We start from the raw sequence: 14,190 nt of genomic DNA on the forward strand, positions 1-14,190 counted from the left end.
AGCCCAAATGATTCTATGATTCTATGAAGGTGGTCTTCTGCCCTGCTTGCCTGACTTTCGCCACAATGGGATTGCCAGCTCCTGTGCTTCTAAAAGGTGGTTCTTAAAGACTGACCAGCTCTCATGGATCCCTAAGCCCTCAAAAGCAGAATCCCAGGGGACACTGCTAATCAGCTCCCTCAGCAGCTTAAAATTGCTCTCTTGAAATCCAGGGTAGCAACTCTCCTGACCTTTTTTCTCATTACAACAAAAAATTGAAACTTCACCATTTCATGATCACTGTGGCCAAGACAGCCACCTACCATCACATCTCCCATGAGCCCTTCTCTGTCCACAAAGTCAGTCTAGGAGGGCATTTTCCTAGTTGGCTGTGTACTTGTGACAAGAAATTATCTTCAACCTACCTCTGGAATTTCCCAGACCTGCTTGTCACAGTGGTCTCGTATTCCCAGTTGATGTCTGGGAAGTTGAAATCTCCCATAAGGACAAGGGCTACCAATCCAGAGATTTCTTCTAATTGCCTACAGAATAAATCATCAGTGCTATCATTGTAGACACCCACTACAACATCTGCTTTGTTTTCCACTCCCCCAATCCTAATCCAGAGGCTCTCCACTGCCACATCTCTAACTGTAAGGGCTGTACAATCAAACATCTCCCTTACATACAGTGCAACTCCTCCACCTCGCCTGCCCTGCTTATCCCTCCTGAACAGCCTACAGCCCTGCATCCCAGCTCTCCAGCCGTGGGACCCATTCCACCAAGTCTCACTATTACCAACTACATCACAGCCCTGGGAGCTGACCAACGCTTCCAGATCACATTGACTGTTTCGCATGCTGTGTGCGTTGGTGTTCTCCTTGTTTCGGCTGGGATAGTTAATTTTCTTCCTAGTAGCTGGTTACAGTGTTGTGTTTTGGATTTAGTATGAGAATAATGTTGAACACACTGATGTTTTAGTTGTTGCTAAGTAGTGCTTACCCTAAGTTAAGGACTTTTCAGTTTCCCATGCTCTGCCAGCAAGGAGGTGCACAAGAAGCTGGGAGGGAGCACAGCCAGGACAGCTGACCTGAACCAGCCAAAGGGATATTCCACACCATAGAGCGTCATGACCAGTATATAAACTGGGGGACTTGGCCAGGAGGGGCCGATCGCTGCTTGGTAACAGGTTGGGCGTCAGTCAGCAGGTGGTGAGCAATTGTAATGTCCATCACTTGCTCTTCTTGGGTTTTATTCCTCTCTCTCTGTTATCTCTCTTTTCATTACTGTAATAATAATATTTTACTTTATGTCAGTTATTGAACTGTTCTTATCTCAAACCACAGGTTTTACCTTTTTCTGATTCTCCTCCCCAACCCACCTGGGGTGGAGGGGTTGGGGTGGGGACACAGTGAGTAAGCGGCTGCATGGTACTAAGTTGCTGGCTGGGGTTAAACCATGACAGGTGTACAAGCGTTTCAGATACACTCCTAAACCCTCAGTGCTCCCTGGGGTTGTGTTAGCATTGCCACCCTCAGGCACTGCTGTATCATCCCTTGGCTTACCTTTTCTATTGTGTTTCAGTATAGTTTAATTGAGATGTTTATATAAGTGTTTTGCTACACAAACTAAAACACAGCATGTGGGCATTACCCAGAGGTTCCCTTTAAAATTAGGGAATTTAAAATTTAATTTAAAATTCCCTCTGAATTAAAATGCTAATACACATGCAACCTCAGATGAGTAAAGGTGTAAGTTAGTTTGAAACAGTACACTAGAGATGGCACCATTAAAACGTGACTTATCTGGCTTTATTATAGGTTACTTAGAGGTGCACACAAATGGAAATGTCATGCACTGAGATACTAACTCGGTGACAAACTGCTTTCAGTGAGTCCTTCTGTACATTCACCTTTAGTCTGTCTTCTCAGTATACAGCTGCACACAGAGCAGGACATTTATTATACACTATTTTGGAAATACCAACGAGTACTGCGTTAATCGTCCACACACCTAATTGCTGAAGAAATGTCTGATCACTGTGGGAAGCTCACTGCCATCCCACAGTAACCTTGTTAGGTAAGAAAAGACCATAAAGAAATCAGAGGAGAATTTCTTCCGCAGAGGAAATGTTATCAGTCCTGAAATTAAGAGAATTCCTGCAACGGGGTGTCGCTTCTAGATGTAGGGCGAGAACATTTCGTGCAAGCTTGTCAAAATCAACAGTGCTCTCACTAGTACTGCTTTGGAAGACATTATGGACCAGTGCCCAAGCAATTATATTCAGTTAATTTTTGTCTACTTTAGTGAGGAGGATGGCTAAATACAAAACCCCTTTTAAGGTTTGTCTTAGCAGATTGCAAAGTAGAAAAGTTCTCTATTACTTCAGAAAGAGAAGAGTATTAAATAAGGAAAATGGCAGTGGCTAATCTATTTAAGATCGCAAAGGTCGAAAAGAATTGCTGTATTGTCCCTTTTCCCTAGAGGCAGAGAAAAACTCCCCTTACGTGCAAAGGAGGGTAAAGGAGACAAGAACAGTTCTAAGTGGAAAGAAAACTGCAACCATCCTGGAGCTGGGGACATAGCAGCCATTAGCATCATTGACTTAATTCAATCATCTTGATAAAGCTGTTGCAAAATTAACAAGCATACCACCCCCTCTCAGAAACCGTGCTCGCATTTTATACCTTCAGTGTGTTGTCACTACTGTGCAAGAGCATCGTGTTACTATTAAAAAAGGGTTAACAGTTAAAAAATAATGCTCATTCAGAAATCCATTACACCAAAACATACTTTAGTAAATAGGCTTTATTTTACAACGGTTTTTTTTCCACCTATTCTTACAAAGCTTCCATGAGTTAAAGCAATCCTCCACTCCAGCTTTTGAGGCTTTCAGGTGTCACTGAAACAACTCAACTGAAACAATTGGATGTGTTTTTCTCATTTAGATTCAGCACAGCTCAAACCATACTAGGGAGCTTATAAGAGAACAACCACCCATCAGTGAAAAACAAAGTATGTTTTTCATCTTATGAGTCTTTGGGAGGAGGTAAAAGGACAAAAAAAAAAGTCTAAAACCTTCTGATAGGAAACCTCTTTGAAATTGGTCTTCTTGATGCTCAAGTAGTAATATTTTGCTTCCAAGTATGAACAGGTTTCTTCACTGCTTAAGATACAGCATGCAGCTACCACCCGTAAGCTTTAGTCCACACTGCTTTCTTCTTGAACTCTGCAAGAGATCTCAAGGCCAGAAGTGTAACTGTGAAGACAAGGACAAATGACATTCATTTGTGCAGTCCAGACTGGAAAGGATGTGAGAGTTTTCTCCCTAGTCATTTTATTAATACAGGTATAGATTCAGTTCTGCTTTTACTAACTCTTTTCGTGACTTTTTGTCTTCCTAGCCTGAACAGTTTCTGATGCTACTTCTGCTGTTCACAACGTAACACTAGTCTCTACACCACCCTGAAATATAATGTTGTACTGGGCCTTTCATCTGCTTTATGGCATGTATCCTACTGAAATCATATCACATCATCTGCTAATTAGACCATCACTTTGAAGTGGCACATAGTTCAACCAACACTGCAGAAAGTTTGAATTCAATGAGCAACGATGCAAGAGGGGAGATAGGAGGCGCTGGTAAGGACAAAAGCATAAAGTACAATGTCTTAAGCCATCTGTGCAATGCACTGATCAGAAATGCAATTCACTGATGCCTCAATTCAACCTGAAAGGATTGTGTTTAAGCAAAATCCAGTAACCAAACCAGTCACATCCATCCACAAGGGAGTTCCATGTTCCAGTACTTAAAAGCAAAAAAACCAATGGAAAGGCCAAGTTTCTGGTGGAGATTAGCAGACAAAACAGGGGAATTCTGAAATTTATCAGAGAGTGAATAAAGATTGCAGACCCTCCAAACAAGGCTAATTAACCAGATTTCAAGAAGCCATGTTTAGGTCCAACAAATCAGGTGATTCAAAAGAGGTGCCTTATGTTAATGGAAGGAAGCATAAGCACACTCACTTAATTTGAGACTATTTGTGGTGCCCTCTTAAAATGACAAGCACAGATTGTATTCACCATCCTACACACCTAGGTAAGCTAGAGCCACAGGCCATTACTGTAGTTCAAAATATCATGTACTTCCCATCATTCTTTTCATACATGTTTTCAGTAACCCTCATTCCTCTATCCTTTCTTGTCAGACCAGCCTACTAGGTTGTCATTGCCTGTCTCCTATCCCCTTCCCCAGAGTTCAGTCTTCAGTTGCACCTGTTATGCGATTTCTATGACTGAAATATGCTTGTAGGACCAGATGTACCTTTAGGTTCTTTGGATCTTCAGTCATACATCGTAAACATTGGCAGATGAGAGAGCAAATATAAGAAGGTGTTACAGACAGGAATGTTAACCTATCTGTGAAGGTCTCCTTAAAGACAAAATATAGCTCTCCTACATGTGCTAATAGTATAGATTCATCTCACTCATTTTAACAACTGGATTTTGATCTGTACTGATAGTTACGGAAAAATAAGGACCCAAGTAAAAATATCCTACCTTTCAGCAGGTCCGTGGAAGATTTTGATAATGCTTCCTTAGGACTTTCCATCATATTGATCAGCCAGTCAATAAACTAAAGATCGAAAATATAAAGGAAAATCTGAATTAAACCAGCCTTTGTATCAGAACACCACAAATTCTTTTCGGTTTGACAGGCAACATCTGATTGCTGCTAAACTCACAGTTATCCAATCAGAGGCAGTGGCCTATCAGAGGCTTCGGCTCAAACTATCTAAACGCCCTAGAGTACATCTCACTGTCAGTGTAATTTCTCCCATAGCTGGACCTGAAACTCCTTTTGTTCTTTCTCATTACCTCAGCAATAATTCTTTGTAATGAAGAAAGCACAGTAAATAGTTTCCCTTTGTCTTGTCTGTTCCTGCCTTTAATGTATTAATACGATCTTTTCTTATTGGCCTTTTGTCCAAACATTTTACTGCAAACCCTTCAGAACTCTTGCTGCCTTTGTCCCTCTTTTGACCTCTCTCATTTTTCATTGTTTTTCTGGCAGCACAGGGTGCCTGGAGGACAACGCAGTATTTCAAATGTATTAGTATGATTTTCAGGGCATAGTCTCAAATTCTTCCCCAAAACCTAATTAAGCACTTGCATATTAACAGCCCACTCCTGCATTCTTCCCACATTCTGAATTCTGACTTCACCAGTGACTCTGAGCACAGGAGTGTACACAGCCAGTCCTTAACAGATTCTGGTTTGCACAAAACAGCTAAGTATCAATCTATAGGTTTATAACAATATTTCCACATATCTCAACCACAAGCAATCTACAGTAGGCTTGCCAAATTAGGCACAATTTTCCACACTTATTTTCAACTTATATATGAAAATAAATGACATGCACTACAAGCTGCACAGGAGATCTTTGATTGCAATAAATTGCCAATGTGGTGAGGTCCAACTGCAGAGGATCTGTCTTTCAGTGTTTAAAAGACAGACTTGCTACCAGCAGCTGCCAACTCTCCTCTCTCAGCTGTACCCTCTTAAGAGTTTGACTCCCAACATTGGAATGTTTTTTGCTCTTTGCAGCTCTCACATTTTACTTGAGAAACTACATTCAGTCTTTGGAGATAAGTCATATCTGATTACAAATAAAGAAAAACAAGATCACAAGTCAGATGCAGTAGATAGAGAGGAAATAACTGGTTCACCTCAGACTTGAGCTGACTACTAAAAATTGGGTGCTTTCTGACTCTTGGAAAATGCTTACTACTACATGCAACTTTACCTTCTGTGTTTGTTCTTTCCAAGGCTCTTTAGCCAGCAAAAGGGAAATGCTGCTTGGAAGAAGAGTGAGAATCTCTTGCACGGCAAGTTTGTCAATGGGGTGCTTGCCAATGTGATCCTCAGATAATTCCGGTATTATCATCTGGTGCTTCCACGGTGACCAGTCAGAACTGAGGCCAAGCAGTAACGGTGCACTGTGGTCAGCCCAGGCCACCACAGAAGCTGCAAACAGCCACAGGAGGAAATCTATGCACTAAACAGGAAAAAGGCAAAAACGCACTTTATTGAATGAATAATACAGCAGGAGAAAAAAAGAACAATTAAAAAAACCCAAACCAAAAATCCAGATGGTGGCTTGCTCTTCAGAACAACAATCTGAAAATTCAGCTAACATTCCAAATGGAAGAACTAAAAAGTTCTTAATACTCTCTTATGCTTTGAAGCAGCATAAGCCTTTTTCTAAACTCCAAACGAAACTAAAATGTCTACAGGAAGAAAAGCAAAAGGACACTTTTCTGAAATCATCCTTTAGATTAAGGCTGAGCCACATTCTGTTCAAGATGGGGAAATAACTTCTTTACAGCAGGCTGACCATCGAGGGAGCAACCCCACCCTTGTGGTGCTACAAATGGTTGGGAAATACTGCAGCGATGTAACGAATGCTTTTCTAATCTAAGCAGTAGCTTATTTTTTGTCCTCAACCAGAAGATTTAAACAGCTGAACAGATGTAACAATGAATAATATTAGTTCCCTAAAACTGTCCAAGTCCTCTTAGAAACAGCAGCTTCACAGTTTTGACCTGCTTAGACAGTTCTACTGGTGAATTCAAGTTTTCCCTTTAATTGTTCTAAATACAGTAAATTTGAAGAAATGATTTCCTTTAGTTGCCTTTAGCTTCTATCATAATTTAAATGCCACGGTTATTTTAAAGTAAGAGTTTTAAATACACATACATTCACAAAAATGGAGAAGAATTTCTTTATGGAGGTAAGATGACAATCTTCTAAAATATAAAAACATGGGGAATAATACTTAATGCTGAGGAAGAATTATTTTCCTGAAAGCTGCAATTATTTTTACAGTACGTACCTCTTTAAGATTGACATTTTGTAAGGTTGTTGACTTGTATGCTAAATTTCTGATGTAGCCCATCAGATCTAGCAGCCAATCCATTCTTTTCAGCACTCCTAGAAGAAGAAGAACATTGACTCATATAAAACACTAGAATACACCATTTTTCATTAAAAAGCAAGCACAAGGAATCACTATACCAACAAAGCACTGACTGTGGAAGTACAATGACCACCAATACCACTATCAGGTTGATTCGCGGTTGTCACTGACAGAAAGCATACGGGAACTTAAACAATACAAACACTCTGCTTATAATGCAGGCAACACAGTAAACACACAGAAAAAGGAATACTGAGCAAGAATTATTTGACATCATGGCAGCCTGCAGGTCCCACTAACCAAGCCTGCTTGTATGACCAGCATAGAATCCTTACGTCTCACTCAAGTTTTTGCCCCAGTACTTCATCTAAGTCTAGCACTGATGTCACTGTACATTGGGCATGAATGTGGGAGTGCTGTGAAAATCCTCCTACAGGGCAGAGAGGCTCAGTAAAATACAGCCAAAGCATGCAAATAAAATCAGCCCTCAACCCAAGGCCAGAACATATTTAATTGACTACTGTCATAAAACATATTTAATTGGACTTCTGTCCAAAATCCGTTCTACCTCCTACAAACTAATAACCATCTTTACCTTCGAGGCCATGTCACTTCATACACTACCATTTCCTTGTACACTTTACATGTGCTCCCTTTCATACTGCCTCCTCTTTTACCCAAAGGAGCCTCACTTCACTCATTCAAAACTCACTACTCTCTGAAATTCTTCAACTAAAGCTGGCAGCTAAGGCGTCCAGCAATATAATGCTTTGAAATTGTTCTGTGAACACAGGCAGCCAAAGATCCTTCTCCTATGAAAACGAGGACACCTCATTCTTGCCTCCCTCTGCTCTTGTTTCTTCCTCCTTTATCTTCCTCTGTGATTCTGCTACTTCTCTTGCATCAGCTCCAGTGCTTTATTGGACCGTTAGCTGAGCAAGCCCAACTTATTAACCCACCAGATAACTATCTGGTATGGTTATGAAGTGGCGGAAGGGCAATTTGTTTCCTGTGTTAACTCAGTGCAAGGAGTTCAGAAAAGCAAGCTATCTCCTTTGTTCAACCATTCTCACAGGAACACGCCCCTACCTACTGTGTCACACACTGGTAAATCAGTTACTAGATCTGAGGGTTAGGAGAGTTGCACTATTACTGGTCTGTGATGTGCTATGTACATTTCTAATAATACCTTACACTGAAAGTCTAAAAAGACTAGGAGACACAGACCTAGTCAAAACTCTGGTCTGCAAACCACCAGGCTAAGATAAATGATTTGTAGCTGATCCACAAAAACATAAAGAATTGGAGAAAAACATAAAGCAATGTTTGATACAAGTATTAGAACAGAAAAATTCTGAAGATTTGAGTAGTTTCTAATACAAAGAAATCTGGAAACACTTGGGTTAAACCAGCTTAAAATAATTTTAAATGGATCAGTATAAATCCATCCATATCTGTTGATTTTTTGTTAATTCTTATTTAAGCCTGACCTTACCTGTGTTTTCATGGCTCACAATACGAGCATGATAGACACCGTGCAAGAGCATCCATAAAACATTTTCTTTCTGGTGATATCTTGCCACAGTATCAATCACGGCACTGAAGTTCATCAGAGGCAGTCTGCCTTGAGAAATTAAATACACTTTCGTGAATGTGGCCTTCTCTATATTGTTCTGCAAATGCAATTAAAAACCATGTTAGATTAAAATACACCCTTCTTGTGGGAACAGTAGATGCCACATTCCTCTTTATAAAAAAAGGGGAGAAAATTCTTTGATTATCTAGCAGGCTTATTTTTCTTCAAGAAAAATTATGAAAATGAAGACTGTAAGTTTTACTTTAATTTTACGTGCTTCTAAATATTCCAGCAAGTGCAGCTCAGTACAGTTTGATTATTTTCATACTGCTTTAAATTTTACATTCCCCTTTAAATTGAAATGAGCCAGCCTGACAGTTCTGGAGACTCAAGTCTTCTTGCAAGACAGATTCACTGCACTAACAGAAAAGGTTTTCTTAAATGGCGTTTTCCAGTGTGGAAATAAGAAGTCAAAGATATAAGGAAATGACAGTTCAGCTTCCCTAACCTATTTAAATGCTTGATTATTGAAGTGTTGAGGCCTGAGCAACAGGCCCTGAACAAAAGTTGACCTACAGACGAACATCCCAACAAAATGTTGTATAATACGTCCGATCATTAGTGAAATATGTCCGATCATTAGTTAAATATGTCCGATCATTAGTTAAATATGTAGCTTAGATGAAATATAGTTATTAGTAAAGATAAATATCATGAGAAGATGTTCAGCTTTCCTGTCTCGAGGCAGGTTGTCAAGGCCATGAAACCAGGTGTCTGGCCTTGTTTAGAAATATGTGGTCAAAACCAGACAGATAAAGAAGTTCCCCTGGTTCCTCCTTGAGCCTTGGCCAAGCTTTGGGTGGAATCTAGAAGGACAGCAAAACCAGAGGTTTCCACACTTGAAGTTTTGCAAGATGTTTATTCAACTGTATAAAAGCTGGACCCTCTTACAGCGACTTTGGAGACCTCACCTACGAGTGGACGCACTACGTAGAACCTCCCAATTGCTGGGACAGGTTCTCCAAATCCTCACTGTAACCAGGGCTCCCCAGCGATTGCGGATCTGGATGATGGTAAAGTATTAGGGCAATTGGTGCTGCATCTTTCTTAATCACTATAGCTAACTCTATGTAGTAATGATCAGATGCATTAACCTGCCTATTTCCTTTGCTGCTTAAAGCTAGAGTGTAATAAGCCTATTGTTTTAAATAAATGCATTGCCTTATTTCTGTATTATCTTAATATAGACAGTAAAATAAGCCTACTCCTTTTGTTGGTGTCTGTGTCCTTTCTGTTGACCCCATCTGTGGGCAAAACAATTATCTAGTGAATCGGTCAGTAAACAGAACAACATGGTTTTATGTCATGGATATTTGTCTATAACAACCTGATCTGAAACCATCAAGTCCTTCCACATAGGCCATTTCCTTAACATTTCAGCTGCTGAGAATTCCACTGCTAATTGATTCCACTGCTGAGCTAGAAGCTGAAAGTTTTTCTGTTCCATTGTCAACCTTAGCCATCTTGTCCACCAGCAAATATTTTGAGCGTGAATGCAAATATAGCACATTAAGCCAATAATGAAAGGTTGTTCAGTCAAAGTATTTCCCATTTTTAATAGAATCAAGGATGCACCAGTTCAGGCACAGCTAGTCAGCAGGATACATTTACAGTCCGTTTCAAGTAGGTGGTTATGTTAACCAAAGAGGACTATGGTCTGCATCATTGGTCTGGGATTTAGAAGATCTAACATCACTCCTGTTCTGCTAACAGAGCCCTGCCTGAACTTGACCAAGTTAGACTCTCCAGTTCAAAGCTCCCAGGTGTAATCAGTAGTATTTCAGTTGCCTTGAGAAAGTTGGATATGAGCTCTTATCACTTTTGCTTCTCTTGGCTGCCTGCAAATTGAAGCCAGAACACTCCTACTTGCATGGCAGATAAAACAGTTAATGCTCCCAATGAGCTAAAACACTCTGGTGAAAAGAAAAATGGTAAGGCATGCTTGTTTCACATGATTTGGTGATAAAAGACCAGGTAACATCATTACCTTAGAGATCTGGACAATGCGATCAATCTCTGAATCAGCCATTTCTGAGATACATTTTGCTACATCAATATACATCTCCAGTTGGCCTCTCTGGAAACAGAAAAGTAAATGCATGTTCAGTTGTATATTTCCAGGTTTCTTCATTGTTAAAATTGGTGAGACCAGGAACTTCGTTAATGATCACGATGAATATTTAGTCTAGTCTCTAGCCTCGTTTTACTTATTCTATTTTAGAAATTCTGTATTTGCTGGGGACTTCAATGTACTTAATTATTAAGGGATCAGAAAACTTTCAAAGAGTTTGTTTTATTTTTAATGGAAAAGTGCCTTTGCTGGGAGGTATCTTCTGTAGCTAGATAGTTTCTTTAAATCACTGTGAGAAGCTTTAATTCTCTGTTGGGAAAAACACCCTTCTGATTGTTCCCTGCTTCTGTTTCAGTATTTCAATACTAATATCGTATTTTTCCATTACCAAATCATTTATGAGGGAAAAGTGTAGATTAAATTGGTTTCACAACTTAGTCATATTCTAAAGAATATCTGAAAGTAACTTAAATTGAAATTATGCAGGCATCTTAACTACTATCACTAAAAATTTTACATCTACTGCATGTTTCAAATCTGACAGGTCAATGCAAAAAGAAACCGTCAGTAAAAATATCCAGTTACAATGTTAATACACCTCATAGTTATTCCTTACCTGAATGTCATTTGGTAGAAGCTCAAATATTTTATCCACAGCTTGGCACAGAAAGCTCCAGCAGTACTGGGCAGGGTCTGGAAGTTTCATTGCCTGCATGAGCCCCTGTAAAACACACTGGCAAATTTCTCGGTTTTTTGTGCGGTTCTTCACTTCAAATTGTTGTATCAAAAACACTTCTATAAAAGACTGTAGTTTGTCTTCTGCAACATATTTCATCCACAGAGGCAGGGTCATGAAAAGGTATTTCTGAGTTTTCATCTGAAAAGCAAAAACTTTTGCTTAGTTTCAGATTCTAGCTCTTCGCTGACCTTCAACTATTGCTCTAAAGGACGAAATTACAAAAAAGTGGCTCAAACACCACTTAAAAAGAGCAAAGTCATAAATACTTCTCAATTCTTCTTGCCTCTTTTGATGAATTGCTTGAACTAAAGAGTTCAAACATGTCAATACTCTGTTTTCCTTAAAAATTGAGGAACTTTCTTTCAGTGAACCCTAGATACCATGTTTCTGTACACAGGACAATTGTGATTTCCCTATAGGGTGCCCACTGCATTCCTACATAAAGCATACAGACTGACTAGACAGCTAAGGATAGAAGCATGGTACCCCTAGCACCATTAATATTGCCAGCTAGTGAGGAAGAATGAATAATTACCTTGAAGGAATCAAAAGCTTACATACTCTGTGGCTGAGCTCATTTTGTGACCTCAAGTCCCCACCGTAGTGAGAAACTGGTGCTCAGAAATAAAATCTTTCTTTTTTTTTTGGTACCTTACCAATTACATTTCTTAAAATTGCCACCAAGTGTTTTTATAACTGGGAAGACTAATGAATTAAAAATTACAAGACAAAAATACCCCTTGAAGAAGAGAAGATCACAGAAATCCACAATGGATTTTCTGAGAATTGTCATGAACCTGCTTCTCAACTTGTATAAACTGACAGAACTGCACAGTCAAAGTGCACTGTGGGATTCAGGGAGTCTTACATACCGTATCATGGAATCCATGTTGTACCTCTGTAAGAAGGATAAGCCCAAATTTGGTTTTACTATAGGTTAGTCTATTGACTATTGATTATCTACAGAATTAATTTTCACGACGTGAGACGTTCTACTAGATCAAGAGACATTGCTGGAAGAAGCAGGCAAGCTTTCAGATAGGCTGGACCTTTTTCCTGAGACTATCAACTGGTAAAATAAAAGATACTTTTTCTCCCTACGTGCCATGCCTTCTTACATCTCTAGGTTAGCAGAGCTATAGCATGAAATGAGATAGAGGGAAAAGGTCTTATGCAATCTAAGTAAAACCAATGTGGCAGATCTTAAGTCTGCCTTGAATTTCAATGCCCCCAAATAGCCTTTCTCTTACTATAAATATTTGCTAAACAATATTTCTGCAGAATTCTGAAGCCAGTAACCCTTTTCTGGTGAGACATCCTAAACATCATCACTGAGGAATCTTATAGGAAAGAAGTGCTGAGGTCCCACAAATTTTCTGACATACGTACACTGAGATTGTAGACAAGGGGAGGCACCACCCACATCCCCAAAAGCATTGCTGCATTTTGAGATGATTGGGCCTGTGTCACAGCCAGTTGAAGGCAGAGATGTTTTACCTCATCACCTAAAGCAGAAGAAAACAAACAGAAGTTAAGAAATTATTTTCACTTTAAATTTGTTCTCAACTCATAAAATAAAGGAGGGTTATTGTTCTACTAGAGCACTACATTAAAATTTGCTTTTCTAGAGATGCTGCTTAAAGCTTTTAACACATACATGTTAGAAGTCTTCTCTTCCCATTCATGCACTTTCAGCAAGAAATCTCAGGATTTGTCCAAGTTCATTTCAATTCACTCAAGAATAAAAATGTGGGAATGGTGAGAAAACTAAGAATTAAAAAACTCCTTGCCAAATAAAGAGAAGATTTAATCTACAGAAGGAGAAATGAGTCAATGTTCCTTCCTGCTAAATGTAGGAGTAATTAGCATTTGTTCACACGTTTCTACTATTCCACGTACCCCATGTTCATATGTCACAGAACAGAGGTTAGTCACTGTTACTGCTGTGGATGCTTGGTTGCAGCTTTCTCCAGATTAATAAGTGGGAAGACCTTACTGTGCAAAGAGATTATGATGGTTATGGAATCCTTATTGGTTTCTCATCAAAATCCCCTTAATGCTTTGTACAGCCTGTTTCTTAATAGAATAACTAGTTATAAATATGTTGAAGAGGTACTTTGAGCAATGGCATATAGTTCATTATTGCTACAGCAACGTATGGACGAACAATTTAAGTATTATGCTAGCATTTGACCCATTAGACAGAAGATACACTACTGTTGGATGTCAGCATAAAACTTAAACAGGTGGATTGCAAGTTAAAATGTTCTTTCAGTAATGAAAGTGGCAAACTACATAGCACGACTTTTATAAGGTTCACTAACATTAGTGCATGAACAAAGCAAAGATTTAAGAGTCTAGTATCAGGCTCTTTGAAATAAAGTACCTTACATGAGAAGTTAAGTCATTTGCACAACTTGGAAAAAAATAACAAGATACTTTGGTAACCAAAAATTCTCTCTCACTAGCTTGGACTACTAAAACACAGATTATAAATCGACTATGACTGTTCATTTCAGAGCACTATTCAGTAACAAACAAGTACTACTTCAATCATGTTGTATGCTTTCTGCTCAGCAACAACTGCAATAAACCTTGTAAGATGGGAAAGCAATCTGTTGTCTTCGATATATTTACAGATGAACAAATATTCACAGTAGAATTTGTGAAATATTTAATGTTCATGAAAACACTAATGAATTCTCAGATATGAATAACAGTGACTTAGAGAATCAGGGGATTGAGCATATAGTCTAATTTTCATAAAAATATTAATGATATAG

General features: G+C 39.1%; 1 protein-coding gene across 1 annotated transcript in view; it reads right to left on the bottom strand.

Annotated features, from left to right (window-relative positions):
- Positions 1 to 3,164: 3,164 nt before the first annotated feature.
- The window catches only part of LOC104157327 (focadhesin-like), a gene marked incomplete at its 5' end in the record, with an annotated part of 19,771 nt that continues 8,745 nt past the window's right edge, over positions 3,165 to 14,190 (bottom strand). The window contains 8 exons of the mRNA XM_009694622.1: positions 3,165 to 3,238; positions 4,540 to 4,615; positions 5,789 to 6,040; positions 6,878 to 6,975; positions 8,457 to 8,634; positions 10,585 to 10,674; positions 11,285 to 11,545; positions 12,797 to 12,912. Of these exons, the coding sequence (XP_009692924.1) occupies positions 3,165 to 3,238; positions 4,540 to 4,615; positions 5,789 to 6,040; positions 6,878 to 6,975; positions 8,457 to 8,634; positions 10,585 to 10,674; positions 11,285 to 11,545; positions 12,797 to 12,912 (1,145 nt within the window). The remainder of the gene's footprint in view (positions 3,239 to 4,539; positions 4,616 to 5,788; positions 6,041 to 6,877; positions 6,976 to 8,456; positions 8,635 to 10,584; positions 10,675 to 11,284; positions 11,546 to 12,796; positions 12,913 to 14,190) is intronic.

The sequence above is a fragment of the Cariama cristata genome, unplaced genomic scaffold, assembly GCF_000690535.1.
Source record: "Cariama cristata isolate BGI_N322 unplaced genomic scaffold, ASM69053v1 scaffold11792, whole genome shotgun sequence".
Lineage (NCBI taxonomy): Eukaryota > Metazoa > Chordata > Aves > Cariamiformes > Cariamidae > Cariama > Cariama cristata.